At 37.6% G+C, this 27,354-nt stretch overlaps 1 protein-coding gene across 6 annotated transcripts in view; it reads left to right on the forward strand.

The window, feature by feature from the left end:
• SEMA5A (semaphorin 5A) overlaps positions 1-27,354 on the forward strand; it is a 332,344-nt gene that overhangs the window by 187,602 nt on the left and 117,388 nt on the right. For all 6 annotated transcript variants that reach the window (XM_040548220.1, XM_040548219.1, XM_040548221.1 and 3 more), the window contains exons 7-10: positions 3,764-3,862; positions 4,830-5,043; positions 19,549-19,834; positions 23,349-23,484. In XM_040548220.1, coding sequence (XP_040404154.1) covers positions 3,764-3,862; positions 4,830-5,043; positions 19,549-19,834; positions 23,349-23,484 — 735 coding nt within the window. The remainder of the gene's footprint in view (positions 1-3,763; positions 3,863-4,829; positions 5,044-19,548; positions 19,835-23,348; positions 23,485-27,354) is intronic.

Below are 27,354 nucleotides of genomic sequence, written 5' to 3' on the forward strand. Positions count from 1 at the left end.
TATATGTCTTTTGCTGACTTATGCCCAAGACTAAAAGAAGTTCATGACACAGGTTATTTTTAAGACCCATACTCTTTGTATTGGGAGAACTTATGCATGCAGATGAGGAAAGCACCTGATCCGTGGCATGCTCCTCTTCCTAGTGAAACCATGGCAGCCTTCACTTGAAAAAAATGGGAATTAGCAGACCTGGAGGAATTCATTTCAGTGGTACAGTGAATTGTACTTTTTCAGAGGAACTCCCCCTGGAAGGTTCCAGTTGCTGTTACCAGAAAGGCTGCTTCCTTGTTTGTTGTTGCATAAGTAGATCCAGATTAAACTGGGGAGTTGCTGGGGATTTCATTTCTGTAAAAATACTCAGGGCGACTACAGATTTCAGGCCAGATATATGTGTGACTGTAGGGAGGGGACAGGAAAGACTGGAGACAAAATACACAAGGCAAGCCCAGACAATGGCAAAGGAATGGTAAGGATTACAAGGATGGCTGTGGGTAAGTTATTCACTCAGATCCTGGTTTCTCTTGAAGCTCTTCTGACCACAGACCAGTGTGGGGGCAGTGAGTTCAGGCGGAAAAGCTCAAAGTCAATTTGCTGATGGAGTGCCCTGAAATCAGAAGCCAGCTTTAAACCCTGAAGCAACTCTGGCTGTTTTGAGATAATGGTCAGTTAAATGCAACTTTGGTGTTGTTATTGAGAAAGCAGCTGCACGGAATTTTTGCCCCTAGCTGTTAGCAGTAGTTGTTGTTCTGAGGTTTATACTTTAGGAGCCAATGAGGGAAAAGAGCTGGAGAGAAAAACATACAGGGACATCTGTCACATCTGACAGTGTAATGCGCACTTGACTTTTGAAGGCTGATGTTTGTTACTGAGACTTTGTACATTTATCTACCAATCTAAGCAGTTGCTTAAAATAACTAGTGGCTTCAAGAGTGAGCCAGACAAAATAAAGTCCTTGTGGCCAGCATGTGTTAGCATTTAGAAGTCTAAAATGCCACACATGATTAAGAGAATAAATTTGGCCATTTCAACTGGCACTTGTGGTAAGAACTGTTATAAAGGAAAAAATACAAGTACACGAGGGAAAAAGTAAAATAAAATAAAATAAGAGATTAAAAAAAATGTAGTCAAGCATCTTACCCCTTGCTTATTTAAGATTGTAATGGTTGCATGTATTAGCATATGAATTTTCTATAAAAGTATTAAAAATATAAGCACGGATATATTTAAAATATTAGCCTATACAACAAACATTGCTGGAAATAGATAAGTAACTGTAGCCAGATTGTCCTTAAACTGTCAAATAGGTGTTAAAATTAAGTAGTAACCTAGCCTGCTTGGCTGCTAAATTGTTTCAAATAGCGCTGTTTTCTTTAAGGTATACTGATATAAAAGTAGACAGTACTTACTAAATTAATTTCTTTTTCTTTAAAAGGTATTTTTATGGGACAGTAAGGAAACATGGGCAAAGAAGTAAAGATGAAATGTAGAATAAGTCTACATAAAAGATGGCCATGAAAGCTACCACCATCCTCCAAAATGGGAGGGGAACTCCTTTGATTTTAAAGTCACAAATGCTGCTTCTATAACACACAGCTCTTTTTTTTTTTTTTTTTCAGATTTGAAAGTGAAAGTTTTTACTCCAGAGCTAGAAAACTGATTCTAAATATTTTAGTTGACTAAATTTAATTTAATCACTTTTCAATATGTTTTTGGGTGGTGATTGTTTTATTCATGACTAATATTTTGTTTTGTATTATTTTGGATTTGTTGTATGAAGAAAATAACCAATTGTATAAGCCACTTTTTCAGCTCTGATTTTGTTGTACTATGTACCCAACAAAAGTTTGCCCTGAGATATCTTATTTGCCCTGTTGCACTGTGGATGCTTGTGAAGTTGGCACAGGACTTGGCAACATTAAAGAAAAGAATCTTGTGAATCTCAGGAATGTCAGAGTTTTAAAAAATTACATTATTTTTGAACAAAAAGAGTGGGTGATCAGTATGCAAATAATTTGTCAATGGCACTTTTTCAGGGAGCTCTGGAACATGAAGAGGAGAGGTTGGATGGGCTGTAATGTCAGAACCCACTTATTTTTCCTACACTTAGATTCCATAAATTGCAGCAAAGGGCGAGATGGAAACAGCCCAAAGAATAAAGTACTGTGTTAATTTATATGAAACTCCTTGAACATCCTTCATTCTCTCTCTTTCAAAAACCAAACCAAACAAATGAAAACAAAAACAAAACAAGACAAAAAAAAACTGCTTTTTTTTTTTTTTTTTTAATGTGTGTGTAGTTAGAACAACATGCATCAAGGAAACTGCCCAGAAGCAGAAGTGAAATAATTGCACTTTAAAAGGCTTGTTGCACTGCCAGACTCTGTTATATAGTTGCATTTTAACTTCTGTTTGTTTGAAAGAGTATTAAGATGACAGTCTTGGTAAATTCAAGGTAAAGACATTGTATTTTTACCCAGCGTGAATCTTCTCTTAGTTTTTAAAATGTTTGACAATTACACTTAAGGCTCAAAGAGAAGGTTCTAAAAGCTAAGTTTTCATGAGAGACTAATGCAGTTTCTTTTGTATGTGCATTTTCTGAAGATATGTGGTTAGTTTTGAATGTGTTTTCTGATGTTTTATGTTTTGTTTTGGTTTTATTATTATTATTATTCAGAAATCTTAAATGTATTTTGTCCATCTTGCTTCATCTTGCTTTATTTTGTGCCTGATGAATTTATTCATAATTATATTTGTCTTTCAACATGAGAGTCTATTTGTGAGATAAACAAGCAATATACTTAATATAACCATATGACCAGATAATGGGACTTCTGCACTGTTACCATTACATGGATGTACTTGCATGATTTCCCTTAATATGTTAGAATTTCATAGCTATATTTTCACAAGGTTTTTTAATGCTTTACATGTGAATGAATAGCCAAGTACTCACATGGAAAGATCCTGGATATTTATTTATTTATTTATCTATCTATTTATTTATTTATTTATTTATTTCCCCTCCAGGCATATGGTTGGTTTTTTTCATTTTATTTGATTCCTCCTTCAGTTCTGCAGGATGAATGTTTGAGTCTTTCTAATATACATTTCTGGGAGATCTTTAGTATTGCAGAAAAAAGCTCTCTGGCTGAATAAATGCTAGACATTGCTGTTGGTTCCTAGCTTCTGAAATGAGAGAAATAAATTATAAAGCATCTACACATTCTCATAGGGTTAAAAAAAAAAAAAAAGTCAAATTATTCCTCAGGGGTCAGTGTATGTGTACTGAGATAATGAAATTTTGGAGGTTTTCATAAGAAACTTCAAATTGACAGAAATGTAGATGCTTATAATAATTAAAAACAAAACAAAACAAAACAAAAACACCATGCATAAATTATGAAACTAGTAGGGATATATCCATGTCTGGATATCTCAATGATTTTATTTTTACTAGTTTGAACATACTCTTCTTATTGGCAAGCTGTTATTAATCCTGACTTCCTCCCTTTGTCTGATCTGTCTTCAAAAACAGCATCTGATTTCTTGAAACAGCAGTGCATTAATAGTTTAATTAAACTTTTGAAGTGCACACTCAGAAATAGTCTTTGATACTGAAGAGCTTTATTGTTCTAATATTAAGGTCCTTTCACAAAGATTGATGGAGGCCTGTGTTGTTATTAGGAAATTTTTATGTATTAGTATTGCTAACACATCAGGTGTGCATAAGCACTGAATATATTCTTTCTTTTCTGTATGTCAGGAGGAATGCCAGAACTATATTCGAGTGCTTCTTGTTGGAGGCAACCATCTCTTTACCTGTGGAACCAATGCATTCACTCCTATTTGCACCAATCGGACGGTATGAGTTAAAGATTTTGTCTGACGAGCTTAAGTCCCTGCTCTGAGACAGCTGATTAATAGGCAGAGCATGCTGTGGTTGTGTCCAGACTATTTGCATATGGGTTGGAGAGCTGATAACGTAAAATGTTAGTTTGGCTGCCTACTGTGCATGTGTAGTTATGGAGAAGATGAGTACCTGTGCTAGTGATTTTTGACTGGTGAGAGCGAGAAATCTTTGTTGAGAAATCATTCCATTTCTGGAAAACAAACAAACAAGCAAAACCTTAGATGCAATTTATGTGTGTCAAAGGATCAATAATAGTCATATAATAAAAAATAAAATGTTACTGTTTGGACTAAGTGAACTGTTTATTTCAGAAGGGGAGAGGTGTTTAAATACACAGAACAACTATAAGAAACTCCTTGTCACATTTATTATGTTTAAAACTTTTGTACCTTTATTTTCAAGTAACATATTAGCATCACGCTTTGCTACATGGATGAAAGTATTAGGGCTGTTGAATCAGAGAGGTATTTCTACAGAGCTAGAAAGCTCAGTTTTTAAAAAAAATTTCATTTTCCTGTGAGATTCTTTTCTAGAACACACCTACATAACAGTAGGATTTTTTACTATCTGACCAATTGCTGTGATGAATACCTTAGTGGATTCTGGCAATCAGATCTATTTTTCATAGTAACAATCTGTGTATAGATAATTACTTTTTGAGTTGTTTCTAATATCAGACATTTTAGGTTAATGATTAACTTGTATATTTTACCCACCAAAGGTGCAGAAGCAAGATCAGACATTACATTAAAACCTCTATGAGACAGTTTCAGATAGATGTACAGGTCAGCTCATTAGTGTTGTAGAATACCAAAGATGATAATTGGTGTTTATGATATGATTTTGCTCAGATTGATGCAGCTTGGCCAAAATGACAAAGTTCAGGTCATTTTAATCCCTTTTTCTCACTATTTTACAGTTAAGTAACTTGACAGAGATACATGATCAAATCAGTGGCATGGCTCGTTGTCCTTATAGTCCCCAGCACAACTCCACAGCTCTTCTCACTTCCAGTGGGGAATTATATGCTGCTACGGCCATGGATTTTCCAGGAAGGGATCCTGCCATTTATCGCAGTCTGGGGGCCCTTCCTCCTCTCCGCACTGCCCAGTACAACTCCAAGTGGCTGAATGGTGAGTACTGATGAACCATGAGACTTAATTGCTTCTTAACCCATGTTCTCCCAACTCATGTTGTTGAAATTCCATTGCTGAAATTCCATTCAGAGAATTTGAAATTTTTTTAGACTACTGTTTTTATAATTTTAAAATTATTTTTCATAATACATTGAATTTACATATATTTTTTTCATAATATGTTTTGAATTTAATACAGTTATAATGGCATGTAATTAATATAGCTGTTGTTTGTAGATGTGTGCTTAAATATTCAAGCTGTGTTTGCAGGCATGGGGATGAGATGTACTTTATCTCTCGTGTGCTTACTTAGCAAAACTGAGTTGGCCAAGAGCAGTAGCTTGTCTTTAGTATTCTTTTGTTGAGTTCTTCAAAAAACAAAGGCAGAAAATAAGCAGTTTAGAATGGACTGAATTTCCCCACATTCTCTCGCAAGTCCCAGCCTTGACAAGCAGAAATAGTTGTGTTTTCAAGCTGCTTAGGTGGCAAACTAACATTTTTGAAGCTTATTATAGCAAAAGAAAAGGGACTAGTCTGCAACACATATCATAAAAATAATATAGTATCAGTGACTTCTGTATCATCGATGTTAAACACCTTATGAGGATTTCCAGCTGGGAGAAGTTGTAAACTGACAGGTATTCCTGAGATGTAACAGGGCCACTTGCCAATTAATGCATATATTACAAAAAATAGATGCAGTCCTTTTAAAATGAAAATTATTGTTTAGCATAAAATATAAAATTATGTACTTTATAATTTGCCCATGTTTGTCCCAGTAGGGAAAACAAAATTAATTTTCATAACTCATGATATGTAAGTAACCATCAGTCTGAACTCTCACAGTGCATTTCATGTTATGATGGAATTATTCATCTTCAAAATTAAGTGCATGTATAAACCCTTCCAGATTCAGAACGTTACGTCAGCTGCAAGCGACAGACTTTATTTTAGATATTTCAGTCCTCATATAAACCAAATGCTGAATTGTGCATCTTTGCTTGGTGTATTTTCCCTATGCAAAGAAGCCATCAGAGGTAGCTTGGAGAGATTTGTTACATTATCTGAAGGTCAGCTGATTTTAGAATATTAATTAACAAAACCAAACTGCATGAAACATAACAGAATTATAGTAGTGTAAAAGAGGTGTGAGAGGAAAAATGAACTCATTGTATCGATATCCCTGTTCAGGCAGCATTTGTACACACAGACATGGTATTGAAGCTAATTGCTGTGCCACACCTGGGTGCTCCTGTCAAAGTGAAAACATTGTTCACACTGAGTTTTCAGTTTAACTGAATGTTCTGTGCTGAAGGGCACAGTAAAATTCCCACCACTCCCCACCAAAACTGCTCCAATTAATCAGATTGTCTCTATTTTCATTTTGTCTATTAAAAGCTTCAGCTGCACCTATACATTCTCTGTTAGAACTCAATCTTCTGCCTCAAAACTGTTTGGAATTAAGTTGTAAGGAATGTGTGTTTTTTATCTATGGGGAGGAAGAACAAGATGAGTTTTGTAATTGGAGCCAATTCAAGCAAATCCAATAAAAGGCTGGAAGCATTTGAGTGCCCTGTGTAAAGAGAAGAGGCAATGTCTTCTGCGGTAGCTAAAAGTTGGGGATTCATCTGTTTTTATGTCAATTTGCCTGCTCATATGCCTCCTCCGTGCCAAGGAAATGTATTAGGTATTCAGTGCTTAGATTGAAGTGAAGAATTTGCTTCTTTCAGTGAGAAAGTAACATAGATAATCCTGCAAGAAAAGTTAGGAAGTTTTATCAACTGGAATGGAAGCTTCCTAGTCAATACCATTCTATGATTCATAATATGTGTTCAGCAGCATTAGCTGACAGTTATTCTAATTCAGCCTTGTTTTAGGGGGGTGTGTGCGTAAGCATGTGTCTGTGAATATTTCCAATTTGAATGCATTTTTCTGTTACATCCATGTTTCCCTCAGAGGTGCGATCTCTTTTCTCACTTAGATTTGCTACTATGCATTTCATATTGGACCATTTCGAACTGTTTCTGGGGTTATAGCAGTATTTTAAAGCACAGCTGATTATCTTGCTTTCATGTTTTATGACTAGGCAATAAAGACAGTGTTGCTTTTGATGGCTAGTGCACTTCTCTCATAGTGCACTTAGCGGTTTTTAATGCCATCAGTCAGGCCAAAGGGACAGGCCTTTGTGCTGTCCTTTAGGGATTATGCTGTCAACATTCACTGTATCTTGCTGCAAAGGATCTTGACATGGGAAGCTCCAAATCTTCAATATAGAAGAAAATTTGTTTGTAATCTTAATTGACAGAAGGCATGCAATCACAGGAACCATGAAACACAATGTGGGAAGGGAAAAGTGGCTAGGGCAAGGTCCTGTGTACCACGCTGAAATTTCAGTTTCTGGAACCACAGATATCACATACAGGACAAATTTAGGTTGATGGCCTTTCTCGGCCTCGCAATTCCTTCTGATTCAGCCAGAGTCATATATTTATTATCAGGTTCTGCCTTCTATTGGAGGCTTCATAAGTCTGGAAGCAATCCACATCAGTTGAATTGGAAGTTGGAAGTTATTTTCAGGATATGTTACTGAGCATCATTCTGATAAGGTGCTTAGCCTTAGTAGGGCATGGAGAAGTCAGTGAAATTTCATTTCTGTACAATCATTTTCTTGATGCACTCAACACTCAATTATCTGGGGTGGTAAGGAGTTGGGGTAGCTTGCTTAAAAATATGAATTATTCAGACCATGTGTAAAAGTCAGTTACAACAATATACTGTGAGGGTATAACTGAAAGGAAAAACTAAAGTTCAGTGACACTGCAGTGTATGGAGTACAAAGATCTCTGATCCAAAAGGGTAGATGGATAGCATAGCAACACTGTCAACACAGAGATTGTGTTGGTGACTGGAGATAGTTATTGTGGGAGCTGTCTTAGAGGGTCTGCAAATAAGCTGTTTGTTCACTAGACAACTTGCTGAAAATATTTGAGATTTGACTCACGTGAATTTTGTCTGTTCTGACAATTTTTAATGGCAGACAAAACCAAATGTTGCAGATATCTGCCCACTTTCTAAAAGTTCTAGAAAAATTTTAGAGTGTAAATGGTCTTGTCTTCTTCAGTGCAAGAGGAAAGAAGCATCTGGAGGCAGTTACCAAATTTTCTGTCTTCTAGAATTAAGAGTAGTAACCTATTCAGCTCTTGATTATAGAATCATAGAATCATATAATATCCCAAGTTGGAAGGGACCTACAAGGATCATTGAGTCCAACTCCTGGCACCGCACAGGTCTACCCAAAATATTAGACCACATGACTAAATGCACAGTCCAAATGCTTCTTAAACTCCGACAGGCTTGGTGCAGTGACTACGTTCCTGGGGAGACTGTTCCAGTGTGTGACAACCCTCTCAGTGAAGAACCTCTTCCTGATGTCTAGCCTAAACCTCCCCTGCCTCAGCTTGACACCATTCCCGCGGTTCCTATCACTGGTGACTAAGGAGAACAGATCGGCGCCTGCCCCTCCACTCCCCCTCATGAGGAAGCTGTAGGCTGCGATGAGGTCTCCCCTCAGCCTCCTCTTTTCCAGACTGAACAGGCCAAGTGACCTCAGCTGCTCCTCGTACATCTATTATAACTGGTGACCATATTCAGAGAGAGATTTTTATCTCAGATCTTCCCTCCTTTTCTACAAAAACAAATTAACGTTCTGCTCATAGAGCCTATTACTGTCTTCCTGAACACTAAGTACAGCTGGCCTTATGCAGTGTACAGGTTTTTGACCATGATCATCATAACGCAGACTGTGCTCACCTCTATGAGGAGATATAATTGAAAAACCAGAGTATCTTGGTGCTATGACCTGAGAGTTCACCATAATCCAGCAGTTCTAGAGATCATGTTGCTCACCAGGAATTTATTAGCTGATAGTGAATAGACAGACCCCATGTTATCCTCACCTTTCTTACCAGCCCTGTTAGTGCTCTTTAACTCTGTTACTATTCTCAGTCAAGATGAACTTGATCACCCAGAACAGTTAGAACTGCTGCAAAACATTACACTCCCATCCCAACAGACCAGCTGGCTGCAGGACAGTAAGCTTGGAACTTTTGAACAGAGAACACACCTCTCCCTTTAATATTTTCCTACTTTGGTCTTCTTTTTCCACATGTAGGCAAAAAAAAAAAAAAAAAAAGCAAACAACAACAGCAGCAGAAAACAGTTCTTGGAGTTACTCACATGTGTATATGTACATGGTCAAATCATTGAAGAAAGTAGAAAGGCTGCTCACCAGTATCTTACTCTTTAAGATGTGTTGTTTTGCCACCTACTCTCATTTCTCTTTCTCTCCGAGTCTGTATTCAAGTACTTCCGTGCTTGAGAGAAATGATTTGAGGTCAAATAGCACACATCAAGCATTATATCTAAAGCTGACAGTTCTTTCATTGATTTCTTCTCCTGACCAATGCAATCAGCAAGACCTTGAGCTTCAGCCAGCTGCTCAGGTCAGTAAGGGGAAGTATGTTGCTAGAACATTTTAAAATCACCTTGGTAGTATTTCATAAAAAGAATGGTCTGCCTTAGCAGTCTGCTTAGGTCATTATTAAATGAAAGTAAATAAATTAAATCTCTCATTAAGAAAAAAAAAAAAAAAACAGCTTGATATACAGCTGACATGCTGTTTATTTGAGTCTCTTTAAACTCTCAGCATAAAAAAGAGCTTAAATCATATCCAGAGTTTACTGTTACATTGTGCTTCTAATTGGGCTTTGCTTTAGGGTTGATCCATGCAGTGCAGCAGGGGCAGAATTTATAATCATTTGGTCTAGAGGATAGAGGTAAATGGAATAGTTATGCTTGAAGTCCACAAACTGCATGTGTTCAGATTGACAAGGAAAAGCCTCCACTGCTTAGACTTGGGAGATTTTTTGTTTTTGTAGTCCAGCATTTACAATTAGTAAAGGTACTTCTCCTTTCAATTCACCTCCTCAAATCATGTTTGATTTGATGCCTCATTGTGCAGGTTTAGTTTAGTCTATAATGTCTGTTTTATAATGGCTTCGTTTAGCCAATAAGAGGACAAAACAGATTAAACAAAAAATTGAAATCCCAGTCAATCCCTTTGTTTTATCACATGGCAAAACACTGGGACATTGGTTTCATTCTTTGCAAAATGCCTTGGTTTGAAATTGAATATTCAGGCTGCTTGGGTCTCTAACTGTCTTGAAATGCATTGTAGTAGTTTTCTTTATCCTAGATATGTAATGATAGATGCTCTTGGAACCTATTAAGTAAATACAAACTTGTTCTAAATGCCTAGTTACTTCATCAGTGGGCAGACCAGAGATGATTAAAATGTGATTTAATATCATTTGTGACCCCAAAACAGAAAAAATAAAATCTTACACAGATTATAAACCTTTCCAGCCGAGAAGAGTATAGGAATGTTTGGGTTGTTCTATTCTGCTGGTAGACACAATATTATCGCTTTTCCCTCTTGCTGCTTGGTTATTAGATACCCTGAAAATAGTTCTTTTGAGATATTTTTTTAAAATATTTTGCTTAATAGAAAGTTTCTTAATCTGGTCTTAATTTATTCTTCTTAATTTAGTTTTCACAAGTAATAACAAAAACAAAATTCTCACATATAGCTGATAAGAGGGGTTTAATACTGCTCTAAATCCATTCTGATTATTGTTTGTTTGTTCACTTCTATTATAACTCTTGTTGCTAGAAGGATATGTGGAGAAAAATTATGAGTTAAGAACAAAAATAATCCTATCACTTTTGCTTCTAAGCATTAATAGAAATGAGTATAATTACTCATTTTTTGTTTGTTTGTTTTTAGTGAAAAGCCTTGTAATTTCCCGAAACAAACTTTACTTATTACGCAATACATAACATAACTCAAAACCACTGGTTTCTTCAGATGTGCAGCTTACTCTTCAGTTTTCAGGTATGAGGCCTGACTGAAAATAGTCAAAGCATATGCTACCAGTTGTTGTTTATTTTGCAAGAAGATTAATAATTACTTTTCTTTGGTTATGCTACCCATACAGTTCATTCTGATCCTTTCTGTTCATCATTCTTTTTGCCAGTATCCTAAAATAGTGTGAAAATACCTAGTGATTTTGAAAGACATCCTTAGGATTCTCTACTGGAGCTGCTACCAGAGGCAAAAATTGAGCAGTTGTTCTGTGTTTTTTCCTTTCAGAGCTGTATATCTTCCCCTAAATGGCAATAACAGAGTAGAAAAGAGGTAAGGTGACACAAGATGGAGGTACCTCTGCTGACCTCCTTTGTCCTAGGCCAGACTGGTATCACAAAGCACCTTCATGCCACTTCCTCACATATCTAAAACGGTAGAGACAGGCATCACTTCCCATGAAGGTGTGATTTTTCCTTCTTGTCTATCTGAGGTGAAGCAGCAAGGTCCACCTTTTCCTTATTGAAAGACTGTGAGGCTAGAGAGGGCAGAGCCTGCTCTTTTATATCCAGGCTGATCATGTCAGCTCGTGTTGGGTGCCAGTTGGAGGGGGCTATACTAAGAAGAAAAAAAGGCATCCCTGCAAGCAGATCATCTGTGCCCAGCCCTGCTGCGAGGTTGTGTGGCAGAAGCATCAGCCTCATTAATGCTGCAGAAAATAGTACACAGTGAGCAATAGAGAATGGAAGAAATTAAAACTGAAAAACATCTCAGTGAGGGAAAGAGAGAAAAAGGGATGAGCTTTGGGAAACAAGAACACATGAAAAACAGCATTCACAAAAGAAAGGAGGAGGACAGAAATATTGGAGGCAGAAGTAGAATTTCAGTAGCCGACATATTGAGTCTAACAGTGAATGGAGACGGGGATGATTATTAAAGTGAACTCCAATTTCCATTTTCTTAAGGAAAAAAGGAAAACAGTAAAGAGGCCCAAATCTGTAGAGAAAGCCCTTTGATTGGCTCCTTCTTTGCAAAACTGGATGAGAGGAAAAAAAGAAAGAAGAAATGGCTTTAAAAATGTTTGGAGTTTTAAGTAAGCATCCAGGCTTCTGCAGTTGATAGATACGTACAGACCAAACCTCTAGAGGTTCTGAGTGAATTAAGGCAGTCGTCTATATTCTCACTCTTTGTGCTCCCCATCCCCCTCATTTTCCTAATATCCTGCTATTCACCTATCCAGTGAATATAGGAGACCAAAAATCCACTGAAGTTCAGATAGGAATCTCCAGGACTTAAGTAGGTACTAGATCAGAGTAGAGAATAGTTTCTGTCACTGAGTTTGTCACCAGCAAATTTGCATCAGCTAATGATGTAATAAATTACAAAATATTATGCTCTATATGGAACACTTTACCTTGAAAATGAAGCAGATTTATTTGAAATAACAAATAATAAAAGATTTTTTTTTGTAATATTGTATTTGAAAACTATTTTTTGGAAAAGTAATAATGGCATTTCAGAAATTATTAGAGTACATCAGTAAAATATGATGTCTAACAAGTGCATCCACTTTTATGATTACAGTGAATTGTATTATAAAATCTATCAGCAATATAAAAGAAGATTGGAAAAAATATCCGTTATACTCATTTTACTGTATTTTGCAGTCCTTGCTCTTCCATACCCATAAAGCCTTCAATTAAACAAAAGTAAAAGAGTATAAAAACAAAACAAAACAAAAAAAAAACATGGAGAGTTGAGGCATTGCAGAAGAAATAATAGTTCAAATAGACTGGTAGCCAACTATGGTATGACAGACAAGTATTTTAAGCACGTGTTCTTGATGATTATGAAAGATGAAAAACAGCTACTAATAAGCAATGATTTCCACCAGTTTTATTCTGGGACTTAACATTTTCCATTTCAGCTCATGAGGGTAACTATGATGACTACAGGTTATATATTACTTTGCAGGAGTTTAACACTGCAGGAAATTTTTACTCTAGGATTAAGATTTGTCCTTAAACAAGAAGCAACGCCTGGGGCAGCCTAATGTAAGATCTATACTCTTCCAACAGCTGCAGAGTGTTACACTGAATGAATATACTTAAAAAAGAAATACTGAGATTGCAGAATGCAAATAGGAAATGTATTTCATTAATTATGTTAGTAAGGTGGAAAAAAAAAAAAAGTCAACTAGCACATTTGGAACTTAAATTCTTTCCATTATTTCCATTATTTTCACTTTCATTTTGGAGAGCTTTTCTAACTGCAAGTTGAACTGTGTGTGTTGGGGGGGGGCGGGGGCGGGGGCGGGGGCGGGGGGAGGCAAAACAAAAAAAAAAAAATAAACCACAAAGACATATTATTAGAATTTAATGCTATTAAGTATTTTGCTGAATATAAGAGACCAACAGCATGAGGGTGTGATTCATTGATCTAGTGAGGTCAACTATCAAGGTCCAAATGGATGTCATTCAGCATTAGACCAGTGTTAAGATTTCTAAGATTTCGAAAATATTATAGAATCATAGAATATTCCAAGTTGGAAGGGACCCACAAGGATCATCAAGTCCAACTCCTGGCTCAACACAGGACCATCCAAAAATCAAACCATACATCCAAGAGTGTTGTCCAAGTGCTTCTTGAACTCCTGGGGAGCCTGCTCCTGTGCCCGAACACCCCCTCTGTGAAGAACCTTTTCCTGACACCCAGCCTGAACCTCCCCTATCACAGCTTCATGCCATTTTCTCAGGTCCTATTACTGGTCACCAGAGAGAAGAGATCAGATCCTGCCCCTCTGCCCCTGCCCACTCCCCCCTCCCCCCCTCCTTGTGTGGAAGCTGTTGTCTGCCATGAGGTCTACCCTCAGTCTCCTCTTCTCTAGACTGAACGAACCAAGTAATATCAGCCACTCCTCATACACCTTCCCCTCTTCATAGGTCTCCTTGGGACACTCTCAAATAGTTTTATGCCCTTTTTATACTGTGGTGCCCAAAACTGCACACAGTACTTGAGGTGAGGCCACACCTCTTCCCTTGTCCAGCTAGCAGTGCTGTGCCTGATGCACCCCAGGATATGGCTGGCCCTTTTGGCTGCCAGGGCACACTGTTGACTCATATTCATCTTGCTATCAGCCAGAACCCCCAGATCTCTTTCTGGGGGGCTGCTCTCTAGCTTCTCATCCCCTAGTCTGTATGTATAGTCAGGGTTGCCACGTGCCAGGTGCAGAATCTGGCACATGCTCTTGTTAAACTTCATGAGGTTGGTGATTGCCCAGCCCTCTAATTTGTCAAGATCTCTCTGCAAGGCCTCTCTGCCCTTGAGGGAGTCAACAGCTCCTCCCAATTTAGTTTCATCTACAAACTTACTCAAAACACCTTCTAGTCCTATATCCAAGTTATTTATGAAAACATGAAAGAGAGCTGGCCCTAAACTGGAGCCCTGAGGAACCCAAATAGTGACTGGTCAGCAGCCTGATGTAGCCCCATTTGCTATAATACTTTGAGACCAAACCATCAACCAGTCGTTCACCCATGGTATTAAGTTTTTATCTAGCTGTATGCTATATCCATTTTGTCCAGAAGTATACAGTGGGAAACAGTATCAAAAACTTTACTGAAATCCAAAAAGATTACATCAACTGGCTTCTCTTGGTCAAATAGATGGATAACTTTCTCATGAAAGGAATTTAAGTTTGTTAAGCAGGACCTTCCCTTTGTGAACCTGTGTTGGCTATGACCAATGACCACATTGTCCTTCATGGATTTTTCAATAACTCCCAGGATAATTTTCTCCATAATTTTACCAGGCACTAAAGTGAGACTGACAGGCCTGTAATTACCAGGATCTTCTTTATTGCCCTTCTTTAAATTTGGAATGACGTTTGTGAGCTTCCAGTCAACTGGAACCACTCCAGATTCTCACGACAGTTGAAAAATAATTGAGGGAGGTCTTGTGATGACATCAGCCAGCTCTCTGAGTACCCTGGGATGAATCCCATCAGACTTCATAGACTTATATGCATCCAGGTGGAGCAGCAAATCTCACACAAGTTCAGGGTTGGCTGGGAGTTTATCATTCTCTCCACAGTCATGGTTCTCCAAGTCAGGGCATCTGGGGTCCCAGAGCCCATCATCAGTGTTGAAGATGAAGGTGAAGGAGGCATTAAATGTCTCTGCTTTGTCTATGTCCCCATTTGTGAGGTGACCATCCTCATCAAGTAATGGACCAATATTGTCTCTAGTCCTCATTTTGCTGTTAACATATTTAAAAACAAAAAGCAAAAACTTTTTATTGTCCCCCACAGCAGTGGCCAGCTTCAACTCTAATTGAGCTTTGGCCACACAAATTTTCTCCGTACAAAGGCAAACAGACAAACATATATGCATTTTCTATGCATATATGTTTGTGTGTACGTACACGTTTGTGCATATATATCCTCTGGCCCTCCCGAGTCCCCCAGCTCTGCACACTCTTGAGTCTGCCAGTCTGTCGTTGTGCTGCCTCCCAAGGCGTGCAGCATATCCTTGCTTTAGTGCTACAAGGATGCTGTTCTCTGGGCTGCAATGTCAGTGTGTGTTGGGTGGCAGAGCTGCAGCCAGTCCCTACAGGAGCAGTCTGCACTGTCAGGAAGCATCAGTGTGAAACCAGTGAGTATAGGCTTGGTCTCTGAGTTCCCAGCGTGGGTGGAAAGAGAAAATTATCTAAAGGGAAGAATTGCCTCTTAGTAAATGCCTTTTTGTTAAGTGCAGAGACTGTGCTCCCTGGGATATATAGGTTTGTCTCCAGTCTTTCGAAAAACAAGTACATTATTTCTGATTGAAGCACTATCTGAACTTTGTATGGTTCAGTCATCTTTTTACAACAACTTAGAAGAGTCTGTGGGGAAAAGTCCTTGCTGGAGAGAGTCATGCAGCTTTAAGAAAGAAGCTATAGACATTCCCAGACTTTGTGCTGAGTTAGCAGTCTTCAGAAGTAGCATGCTACAGCCCTGTTTGCCTGGAGGCAGCACTAACTAGCACTGTAGTGCCTTCAGTACGTGGACTTGAGTATCTGTGGCAGCATTGCTCCATGTAGTACACTGGAGATCTTTGTCATGTCATGCTGACAAACTCATTTTCTTTCTTTCCTGATTCCATTGGTTCCATTTGATTTGTGAAAGTTTAATAAACCTGACACATCCATAAACTGAATATATATATATGTGGGTAAAAAACTGTCATTTACAATAGTCATGACATTATTACAGATTGACAGTCTCATGTTGATCCATAACAGCTGTATCCTGTCACATACCAGAATCCTTACACTTGTTATAGTAATCTTTTCATTCACAAAAAAAAAAAAAAATGCATTTACCCTTCCAGAACTACATGCAAATTCAGCAGGAAAAAAAAAAAAAGTTATTTCAACTTGTCTATTGAAAGCCTTTGTAAGAAGTCCTCCATGTCAACAAATAACATTTCACAGCAGAATATCTTTAAACCTATAAATTATTTTTTCCTAGACAAGAATCTCCCTTTTCCTTTGAAGCTTTCAAGTGATTCAGTTCACTTTTCACAAAGAGAAAATGAAATAAAAAGTCTGACATGATAATCCCTCCATATCCACCGAATTCCAAGGTAGCTATGAGATTATTCAGTTTTCACAAGTTTCAAGAGCGTCACATTTTCATCATTTCATAATCAGTAAAGTATATGCACAGGTGTTTGCAGATTATGGACTGTTTCTCAGTTTTGAATCCTTGAAATGTGAGTACTAGTATTTATTTATATATGTACTATGATTATCAGTGCAACTTTAAAATAGTCTCATGACAAATTGACATGGATTTTTCAAGAAACTTAAAAAACATTTCTGAATGCATTTCATATTATGTTTATTTCTATAGTTCATGGGCAGTTCATCAATAATTCATTATTCTAACTTTGAGAGTTTCCATTAGTGTTTTTGGCCCAGCAGTGAGTTCTTGTTGTTCTAATGCAGAGACCTTTTTATGCCAGTGGTCTCCCCTTGAGAAGCATCATCGTAAGGCCTGATTGTAAGGCACCACCTCTATGTTTAAGAGTTCTACAGGATGTTTTTGTAGGTGGATAAAATTGATGTTGAGCATTTGCCCAATAAATAGAATCTTTTTATATCAATCAAGATATTTTTCAGAAAATTTTAAAGAGCAAGTAGGGTTACAGGCTACAAAAAGTCAAACACAGATGGAAAATTTTACTTTTTCTTGCTATTTTGGTTGTACTGTTTTTTAACATATAATGTTAGTGAATATTGCTTTAATACATTAATATAGTGGACAAATAACCCAAGTTACACTGCAACTAGTGAATGCTTTTTCTCCCGTGGAGTTCCTTCCATGCCTTCCATGGGAATAAGAACAATCTAAAAGGTTATTGCGCAGAGTGAGGGAAGAAAGTAACATGCATTACGGATTAAGAGGAACAATGGCAAGGTGTGGTATGGATATAAACTGAGGTTGGCAAATGAGAGAGTAGGTTCTTTTATCTCTTTTTTTTTTTTCCTGGTATTCCTAAAAATATTTTGTTCCTAGCATGCTTTAATTAAATAAATACAAGTTTGCTCAATACAGTTGAAAATGTGATATGTTTTGAGAATGAATGAAACATCATGATTGGGGTTTATTTTAAAGCAACAACAACAACAACAAAAGCTTTCATGCAAAATATCTGTGGTTATATATTTATTCACTATTTAATGTCTGCCAAAACTGTCTAATCTGTCTAGAGTGTGATAGTATACAATTTTGTGATTTTTAGCAACATATTTTTGTTACTTCAACATTAATACTTGTAATTTGATCTTATATTCCATTCTACTCTGTTAAGTCTTCAACAAATCCATATTATTAGAGAAAAAAGATTAAGAAAACTAAAAAGACCTTTGTTTCAGCTTTTTCTGTTTTCAGTGTTTAGTGTGTGTAAGTGTAATAGTATATTACGTGTGTATAGTTAAAGAGTGAGAGCTCATGAGCAACTAATAATTGTTTCTACACAAATATAAACTCTAATAATGAAGTTTAAAGGTTGTTGAAATCTTTAAAGCAAAATCTTAGGGTAATGAAAATTTTACACGCGTAGAATGAAGAGGCAAGGTTCTAATAGGGAAAAAGGTAACTAGGAGTGTAGCTCTTCATATATTGTCAATCCAATTTTACATTTATTGCCATCACAAGTCCTGTCAAACTATTTTGCCTTTGGCTTTTAAGATATAAATACACTGGTGCTATGTAACTTATGAGAGCTCAAGATACCAACAAGTTCACCTCAAAACTGTTTGGGTGCAGTGTACAGATTGGAGTCTGGGGAAAATGTGTTGTGTAACAGACTCTCAAGGAAGTGCTGAATAGGATAACGAGTAAAAGTTATAGGGAGGAGTGGGAGAGCTTCAAATATCTGCTCAGCTTCAAATATCCCAGGGAGGTGATGACCATTGCTGCCAGAAAAGCTGCCTTGGAGACTATCAGTACAGCAGATAGAGAGGGAAGCAGCACAAAAAGATCTGTAAACTGTGGGCTGAGCTGTCTTTGGAGAAGAGTTGTCTGACAGGGTTTGAACTGTTGCATGGAAATGCTGGCTTTCTTGCCCTTCAAGTTCTCCTTAAAAGTTTTGACAGGTTAGAGATGTTCCTGCAAAATGTTTAGATTCAATTGCATCAGCTTTTTTTTTTTTTTTTGCTTTTTTTTTTTTGCCTTTTTTTTTTTTCCCTTCAACACAATAACACTGTCAAATGTTCACTTCTTAAACTTTTGGGATTGTTGCATGACAATGGATGTAATTCAAGCAGGTTTGTTTTGGTTTGTTCTTCCACTTCAAAATTTGGGAATGAAAACATATTTTACTTGTTTCTTAAGAGGTACCAGTGTTCTATAATGATTCCTTACACAAGGAGGGTTCTTCTCCACAAACCCATGTATCAAACTTGTCTTGTAAGAATTCAACTCATCAAGTTGTCAATCTCTCTTAAACTCATGGACTTTTCTCAGTTTTAGTAATCCTTATGGGAAAAGGGCCATGTGTTTATTCGGTATGTACAGTTTCCCTTCTTTTATTTCAAGAAATATTATCGTCTGTTGTTTCCTAGATTATTTTTTTTTTATTTTCTCTGATTTTTTCCTGTATGACTATTATTTTTTTAAATCATTTTAATCCTTTTTCTTAAAAGAAAAAAAATACCATAATACTTAGAAAAATTTTAAACGAGATAAGGCTGATATGTGGTTACATTACCATCAGATGCTCTAATTTAGAATTAATTTTCTTTTCATTAAAGTGACTGAGTGCATTCTTAGACACACTCAGTAACCATCCATTATTCCAGTAATCTGGAGTGGCATGGTGGCAAAGCACAAATAGGCTTAACATGGAATATTAAACCAGTTATGTAGTAAGAATACACCATAATATAAGGTATAAGGATAATATAAGGTGTGTTTTTTCTAAACGTAGTGCCTGAAGTTATCTTCAGCTTGACATGAAAGCCAACTTTCATGTCCATATGAGTGCATATATTACTGGGATACAATAAATAATCTTTTATTCTATTATTTTCAGAACCAAATTTTGTGTCATCTTATGACATTGGGAACTTCACCTACTTCTTCTTCCGAGAGAATGCAGTGGAACATGACTGTGGGAAAACAGTCTTCTCTCGGGCTGCTAGGGTGTGCAAAAATGACATTGGTGGCAAGTTTGTGCTGGAGGATACCTGGACTACCTTCATGAAAGCTCGGCTGAACTGCTCTCGTCCTGGAGAAATTCCATTTTACTATAATGAACTACAGAGCACTTTCTTCCTGCCAGAATTGGACTTGATCTATGGGATTTTTACCACTAATGTGTAAGTAAATTCCACGATACTTTTTTTGTTTGTTTGTTTTTTTGTTTGCTATTTATAACAGTAAAAGCTAAAGCTTCTGGGCTGTTCTCTGTTCTGTATTTGTGAAGTAAACATAATAATTTCAAATTACTGTTTGCCCAGTCTTGTGAAAAAGAGTCAGCTTCATATGCGTCCAATATGAATTGCTGAAGGTGTATGAAAGAAGGCAGAATTCTTAATATTTCTTTACAGCATAGAAGCAGTTATGTTTTATTCTGTCATCTTTTTCATAAATTTTAAGGCTATTCTGTCATCTACTTCATACATTCTTATAAAGACATTTTTTTTTGTTTTACACATTATTTCATATGCATAAATATATGATGAGCTTATGAAATAAATATTTTACAATTATAATTTCATGTGATCATGAATTTGACTCAATGTAATTTGAGTCAGGAAGTGCTCACTTTACCCAAAAGAGCACAAGATGTGCTCTTAAATATTATAAATCAGTCCTAACATATCCTACTGTAAGCTTGAGAATCAAATCAAAATTTAATCTGTTTTGTCTGAACCTTATATATCAACAAGGTAAAATCTGAAACTGTAGCATTTAGTCTTAAAAATTGTTAAATATTAAAACATTGTGAATGGACCTAAAAGCTTTCTGGACTCTGAACTTGATATCAAGAATAGCTTAACTTTCAGAAAAAAAAAGAGATTTTATCTCAGAAATGTGCACTCTTACATAAAACATGATAAATGGAGCTCATGTGTTGCTCAGCAAGAACAGCCCATGAATTATGGCTGTGCAGCCAAATTTTTACACTTCTGGAACAAGGTTTCAGATTTTGGTTTCTGATTCTTTTATCCACTTGCAGTTTCTTGCTGCATAAATCAGGTTTGCCTAGAATTTTAAAAGGTACTTGAGCACCTAAAACACTGCTCAGTGCCCCTTTCTAAACAGCTGAATACCTACATCCTATTTATATACATATGTATATCGAGAGGTGTATATATACACACATTAGCCAGGTGGAAACAGTCACAAATTAATGCTAGCAAATAATGAACCCTTAGATGATTTGACAGCGATCATGAATTTGGGCCTCAGCTAATTTCTCCTGCTTTTGGTACAGTCTGGTATTAACACATCTTTCAGACTGGGATATACCCCTTAGCTGGCAGCTCAGGCAGTGAGCGTGGCTTTTGAGGGGCACCTTGCACCAGGCTGTGACAGTTCCTGACTTTGGGACATTGGGTGATAAGCTTAACACTGTTCTTGTACTGAAGCAATGTGTTGAAGATAAATGCTGCTTTTTGAAAGAGAAGAGCAGTCTTTGGGACTACTGGAGATAAGAAAATTTGGTGATATTTTCCACAGTTATTTTAATATCATTAGTCTGTTTTACTACCTAGTATGAGTCCTAGAGGACAGGCATTTCTCAGGTGGCGTGCTGAAGCACTGTTCAACATGATCTATCATGAGAAGTCAAAATAGCCTTGACACTCTCCTGCCATGGAAAGCCTGCCTGGAGGAATTCTGCTCCAGCAAATCTGCAAGGCTTTGGTCATGGCAGGGGAGCCCCTCTGAAGGACTGTCCTGGCAATCTGTGGAACGGTGGGGTTTCCTGTGCTACAAATTACACCCTTTCTGAGGTTGTTTCAGGGCTGTCATCATTCACCCTGATCCTTCTGAAAAGGAACCTGGAATGTAAGACCTTGACACATGAAAGGAGGCAGTACTTGAAACCTTGATGCTACTTTCTTCTTTCCTAGTAGCTTAGCATTCTGTCTTGTCCAACAGAGACATACTATTCAAAGAGGAATTAATTACAACTAATTGATTGATTGATTGATTTTGTGATAGCTCCATTTAGACTCTGTTTCTGACATCAAATGTTGTAAATAAAATTTTGAACATTGTGGAAATTCAGAGTTCAGATTGCTTCCTCATGTTGCATATCGTTCACAGATATCTGGACAACCCGTATGATTTCAGTCTTGAAACCTGATGATGGAGAGCCACCAGGGTTTCCCATGAGGGGAGCCCACATACTCCTTTCCATTGGTGTAGCAGCATCAGATGTTATTGAACTACATTCAGCATTCTTCAATCTCAGTATCTTTAGAATTGCAACGATTTTGTTGTACCCTAATTCTTTTTTAAATATACTGTGAAATATTTTGTGAGGGAAAAACTGAAGCATTTCTGTCTATAAATATTGTGAGTCCTAGCAAAACATGCACCAGTTATGTGTGTTTGACTTTTAAGTACATTGTACCTCCTGCTTCATAATGAAGCTGATTTTATTTCTTTCAGACCATCTGAATATTTACAAGCATCAGTCTGATGTCCTTTAAGGACTTGTGGAAATTCAAGAAGAATTTGATATTTGTTAATAGTATTTGTAAGCTGTCTTTAATGATAGTTTATATAGGCCTGGAATTATCAACTCTATCGATAATTGATTCTGCAGGAAGTACTAGCACAAAACTTCAGGTTTTGGGGATTCTTTGAAATAAGGGTGACAAACATAAACAAGGAAATTGCTCTCTTGTCCTGCTGTTAAATCCATATATCCTAACTATTTTTTTTCAGTTTTGAAAAGTTTTGTTAGATTTGTTATTTTTTCTCTCCATCATTTTGGAGTTTCTATAGTAGGTTTTCTAAAGGCCTGTGTAAAATGCAAGGTAGCTTAAAAAAAATAAAAAGAAGAAAGCTTTGTGGATCAATTGTCAGCTGTTTTACCTGCGGTGCAAATTTGTGCAACTGCCACCTTAATTATCTATATCTTTATCTCATATTGTGGAAAAGAACAATGCAATTTTCCACATTAAGAGATCTTGGAGTCGCTGAGTTATATTGTTTACACCACGCAGAATTGCTTTATCGTGAAATCTGTCACATTTTCAAGACAAGAACAGGAAAGTGTATGTTTTGCCTGGCTGCTGTTTATTCCTGTAACAGGAGATCTCGTAAAGTATGCAATCCAAGTTGTTTTCCCTTGATGGGTTTCTGGAATTTGCATTTTTGTTGCTGTACATCATCATTTGGAAGATGGGATTTTTGTTCAGGTTTCTTACCCAGGGGTTCCGTAGGGTCCAGAAATATGCCATAAGATGAAAATCCTTACCTCTTTGTATTGTCATTGGTTACATAGAAGAACCATTAATAAGCCCCAAGAAGAATGTTATCCTGAACTTTGAAAGTAGGAGAAAGATGTCCTTGATGCATGTGATTATATGTGGGAATAAAGTATGGCCTTCTTGTACTAGAGTAGCAGCACAAAGTATGAAGTTTCTCCCATATGAGCTACTTGGCAAGGGTGACAAAAAATTAAGTCCAATGTCAGCACATCATGTATCTTTATCTTGAGATACTATCTCCTGGGTGATCATAATAGTTTTGTTAATTACTTGAAGGATTGGAGAATTAATAAAGGCGAATATATATTTTTTTAAATTTATTTTTCAGCAGATTAACTTCATAATGTTGTTATTTAAGTTAATGTTTATATTTCTTTTGCAGGAACAGTATAGCAGCCTCGGCAGTTTGTGTTTTCAACCTGAGTGCCATAACTCAGGCTTTTAATGGACCCTTCAAATACCAGGAAAACTCTCGCTCTGCTTGGCTTCCATATCCCAATCCCAACCCTAATTTTCAGGTACAGATATGTGGGAGGACAATAGTTTACAAGTGGTGGTTTGTTTCAGAATGTTGTGTGTCTCGTACTTAAGTAACTCCAGAGTTTCCCAGTATATTGTAGCCTAAAACCTTAAAATTTAAAAATAAATAAATAAATGGAAAAAAAGTTTAAGAATTCCCCCCTATTTCAACATCCTTAATTTTATCTTTTCACAAAATAATTTGAGTTGGAAAGAGGATGTGCTTTGAAGGTTAGGAGAAAAAAAACCTTAACTTTAATCTGTCAAAATGAAGCATTGTAGTTATCTGTCAAGATAATATTAATTCCTGGTTCAAATGTAATCAACTTGTTATTCTCCTTTACACTGCATTTGTGCTATTAGAATCTGGAACGGAAACACCAAACAGAAAAAAAATGATAGGGGGAGAAGATAGGGGGGAAAAAATGAGTGGTTACCGTTGTGTATATTTCCCTGTGCAAGGTGGTCCATGCTCGTGAAGAGTCTGATTAAAATAATTTGTGAAGTGTTGTGCTCCTTATTTGAACTTGTCAGCCTCAGAGCATGTAATAATCTGTAGCTGGCTGACAGCATAAAACTAATTACTTCAAGGTGGGTCAGTCACTGGTACTCTTAAACAAAAATAAAAGGATATTTCAGGTAAGCACATATGCACGCATTTGTTGTGGTTTAACCCTGGGAGCCAAACACCAGAGCCACTCTGTCACTCCCCCTCCTCAATGGGACAGGGTGAGAACATACGATGATAAAAAGCTCATTGGGTTGAGGTAAGGACAGGGGGATTGCTCAATTACTGTCATGAGCTAAACAGGCTCAGCATGAGGGAAATTAATATAATTTATGGCCAATTAATAAGAGACTTGAAGAGTGAGAACTTAAAAAAAAAAAACAACAAAAAAACCATCCACCTTCTTCCACCTCCTCCCCCTGAGTGGTGCAGGAGAAAGGGGAATGGGGGCTGCAGTCAGTCCCTGATGCTTTTTCTCCACTGCTCCTTCAGGGTCACTCCCTGCCCCTGCTCCACCTGGGGTCCCTCCCACGGGATGCCGTCCTTCCCAAACTGATCCTACATGGGCTTCCCACAGGCAGCAGCTCTTCAAGAACTGCTCCCACATGGCTTCGTACCATGGGATCCATCCGTCAGGAGCAAACTGCTCCAGCACGGGTCCCCCACGGGCAGCAGCTCCCCCCAGACCCCCTGCTCCTGCGTGGGCTCCTCTCCACGGGCTGCAGCTCCGGCCCGGGGCCTGCTCCTGCGGGGGCTCTCCATGAGCCGCAGCCTCCTTCAGGCCACATCCACCTGCTCCACCGGGGGCTCCTCCACGGGGGGGCTGCAGCGTGGAGATCTGCTCCATGTGAGACCCATGGGCTGCAGGGGGACAGCCTGCTCCACCAGGGGCCTCTCCACAGGCCGCAGGGGAACTGCTGCTCTGTGCCTGGGGCCCTTTTGGAGCTGGCTGGAGCTGGCCCTGATCTGACTTGGTGCAGCTGCTGGGCTCTGCTCACAGAGGCCACTCCAGCTCTCCTGCTACCAAGCCCTTGCCACCCAATACAGCATTTTTATTCTTCACAGCACAGTCACTACTCCCACAAGGAGAATTATAGTGAGAGACATGCTGGCAAGGGAAATAGAAGGAAAACTACGTTAATATAGTGATTAAAACCAATAACTTTTCACTACAATATTTAAATGTGGATCTGCCTTTCACCCTTCCTTTAATCTCGATACAATCTCAGGGGTTTAGTGCTGCTTCTATAACAGCCTTCCCTATCTTGTTAAGGGTCATGAGCTCTCTGCAAGCATGAAACAGAACCATCCACCAGGGACTGTAGGTAGTTATGATTACGCCTTGATTTATGCAAGCAAAGGAAAATAAAACACTGAATATGCTCTGAATACAGGCCAGAGCCCTGTTACCTTTTCTGAATAGTGTTTTTGGCATTATCGCCAAGTGACAAAATACCATTTAAGTAAGCCATATTGCCAAAGCAGGCTATTATTGGTATATAACTTTTTACATTTTGTAGAAATAGTTAGGTTGTCAGAATAATGATTGTAAGAAGATCTAAGTGAGGCTATACTTTTGAAAAAAGAAGCCTGAAAAAAGGCTTGTATGTAAAAATCTTACCTTCTTTCTGACTAAATGAAAGTCAAATGCAAGTTATTAATGTCTCCCTGCAAAACCTTTATTAACGAGTCTAATTATTGCACAAGCACCCCATACAGAATGGTGCATACAAATGAAGCTGACAGTCCAATGGCTATGTAAAAACAGTTGGAATCTATATTGTACTGTCAGTACTCATCTCTAACTCCCAGTCCAGGCAGTGAAATGTTGAAATTTCTTGTTTGGAGAGTCTGGCTGGTTTTAATATGACTGGTACTTTCTCTATCAAATTTACAAGAGCAGCAACATTTCTATCATATCTCACAGAGCAACAGCTTTGTAGGCTAGCACTAGTTTAAAGAGCTGTAACGTTGCCTTTTACAACACAGTATTGACGCCAATTCATGTTAACTGATCTCTAGGTATCATTAGTGATGTTGAACTTCTGTTTTTCACAAGTGCTATCTTTTATTCATTTGAACTTTCAGTTAGATTTTTGGCTCCGTAAGTGCAGTGCTGACATATACCAGAAGCTAGTCTAATGCTTAGAGCTAGGTGTAACCTTTTTAAGATTTCACAGTGCTTTAAAGTACATACTGCATGTAGAGAGGATATGTACACTGGCTGAACTTGTGATTTCCTTCCCCAAACGGAGGAAGCATGGGTATGGTAAAATATGAGAAGTTCTGTTTATGTAGTTGGAGAATTAGATTTATCCTCAGAGTATTCGGCTACTCAGCAGTAACAGACAGAAGCACGTGATTATGAAGGAACTCTACTGGTGGGTGGTGATAATTACATTCAGCATTTTATTTCCAAGGCTGGATGTAATCATGTATTAATTGAAATATTTTCCAGATTAGAATAGTAGTGGAGTCCCAGTCCTGAACAACACTGTTTCTCTCCAGAGTTTTTACTTTTCTCTTTATGCAGGACACCTTCCATTGTAAGACCAAGGACAATATGTATTTCAGTGTATTATGAGCATTCTAGCTAGAATCTTTCTAGCTTGATATAATCAGAAGAATTCTTCTTTGGCATGCTTATTTTATTTTATTTTATTTTAATTTAATTTTATTTTATTTTATTTTATTTTATTCAATGGTCTGGCATACAGGGTGCTCATAGAGCAAGGAAAACAGTTGTTTCCTGTCAGTTGTCTTTCGTCCTCATAGGTTCTCTTGTTATGGAATTACTGATTGAATTAAAAAAATAAAATCTATATTTGGAGTGATCACTTAATTCCAGATTGCTAACACAGCAATGATGAAAAAATAACTTCTAGGGTTTTGCAGACTGTATGATTTAGTTCATATTGTGATTCATAGTGCAATTTATGACATAGTATCCTAGAATCATAAAATGGTTTGGGTTGGAAGGGACCTTAAAGATCATTTAGTTCCAATCCCCCTGCAATTGGCAGAGACACTTTCCACTAGACCAGGTTGCCCAAAGCCCCATCCAACCTGGCCTTGAACACTTCCAAGGAAGGGGGATCCATAACTTCCCTTCCTAATTGCCCTGACCCATATATAGGACCTTATTACACTTGGCATTTTTGAACGTCATGAGGTTCACACAGGCCCACCTCTCAAGCCTGTCCAGGTCCCTCTGGATGGCATCCCTTCCCTCCAGTGTGTTGACTACACCACACAGCTTGGTGTCATCATTCAAATTACTGAACGTGCACTCAATCCCACTGTCCATGTCACTGACAAAGCTGTTAAGCTGGTCCTAAAAGTGGAATAGAGTGAAAAAATA

The sequence above is a fragment of the Cygnus olor genome, chromosome 2 (assembly GCF_009769625.2).
Source record: "Cygnus olor isolate bCygOlo1 chromosome 2, bCygOlo1.pri.v2, whole genome shotgun sequence".
NCBI lineage: Eukaryota > Metazoa > Chordata > Aves > Anseriformes > Anatidae > Cygnus > Cygnus olor.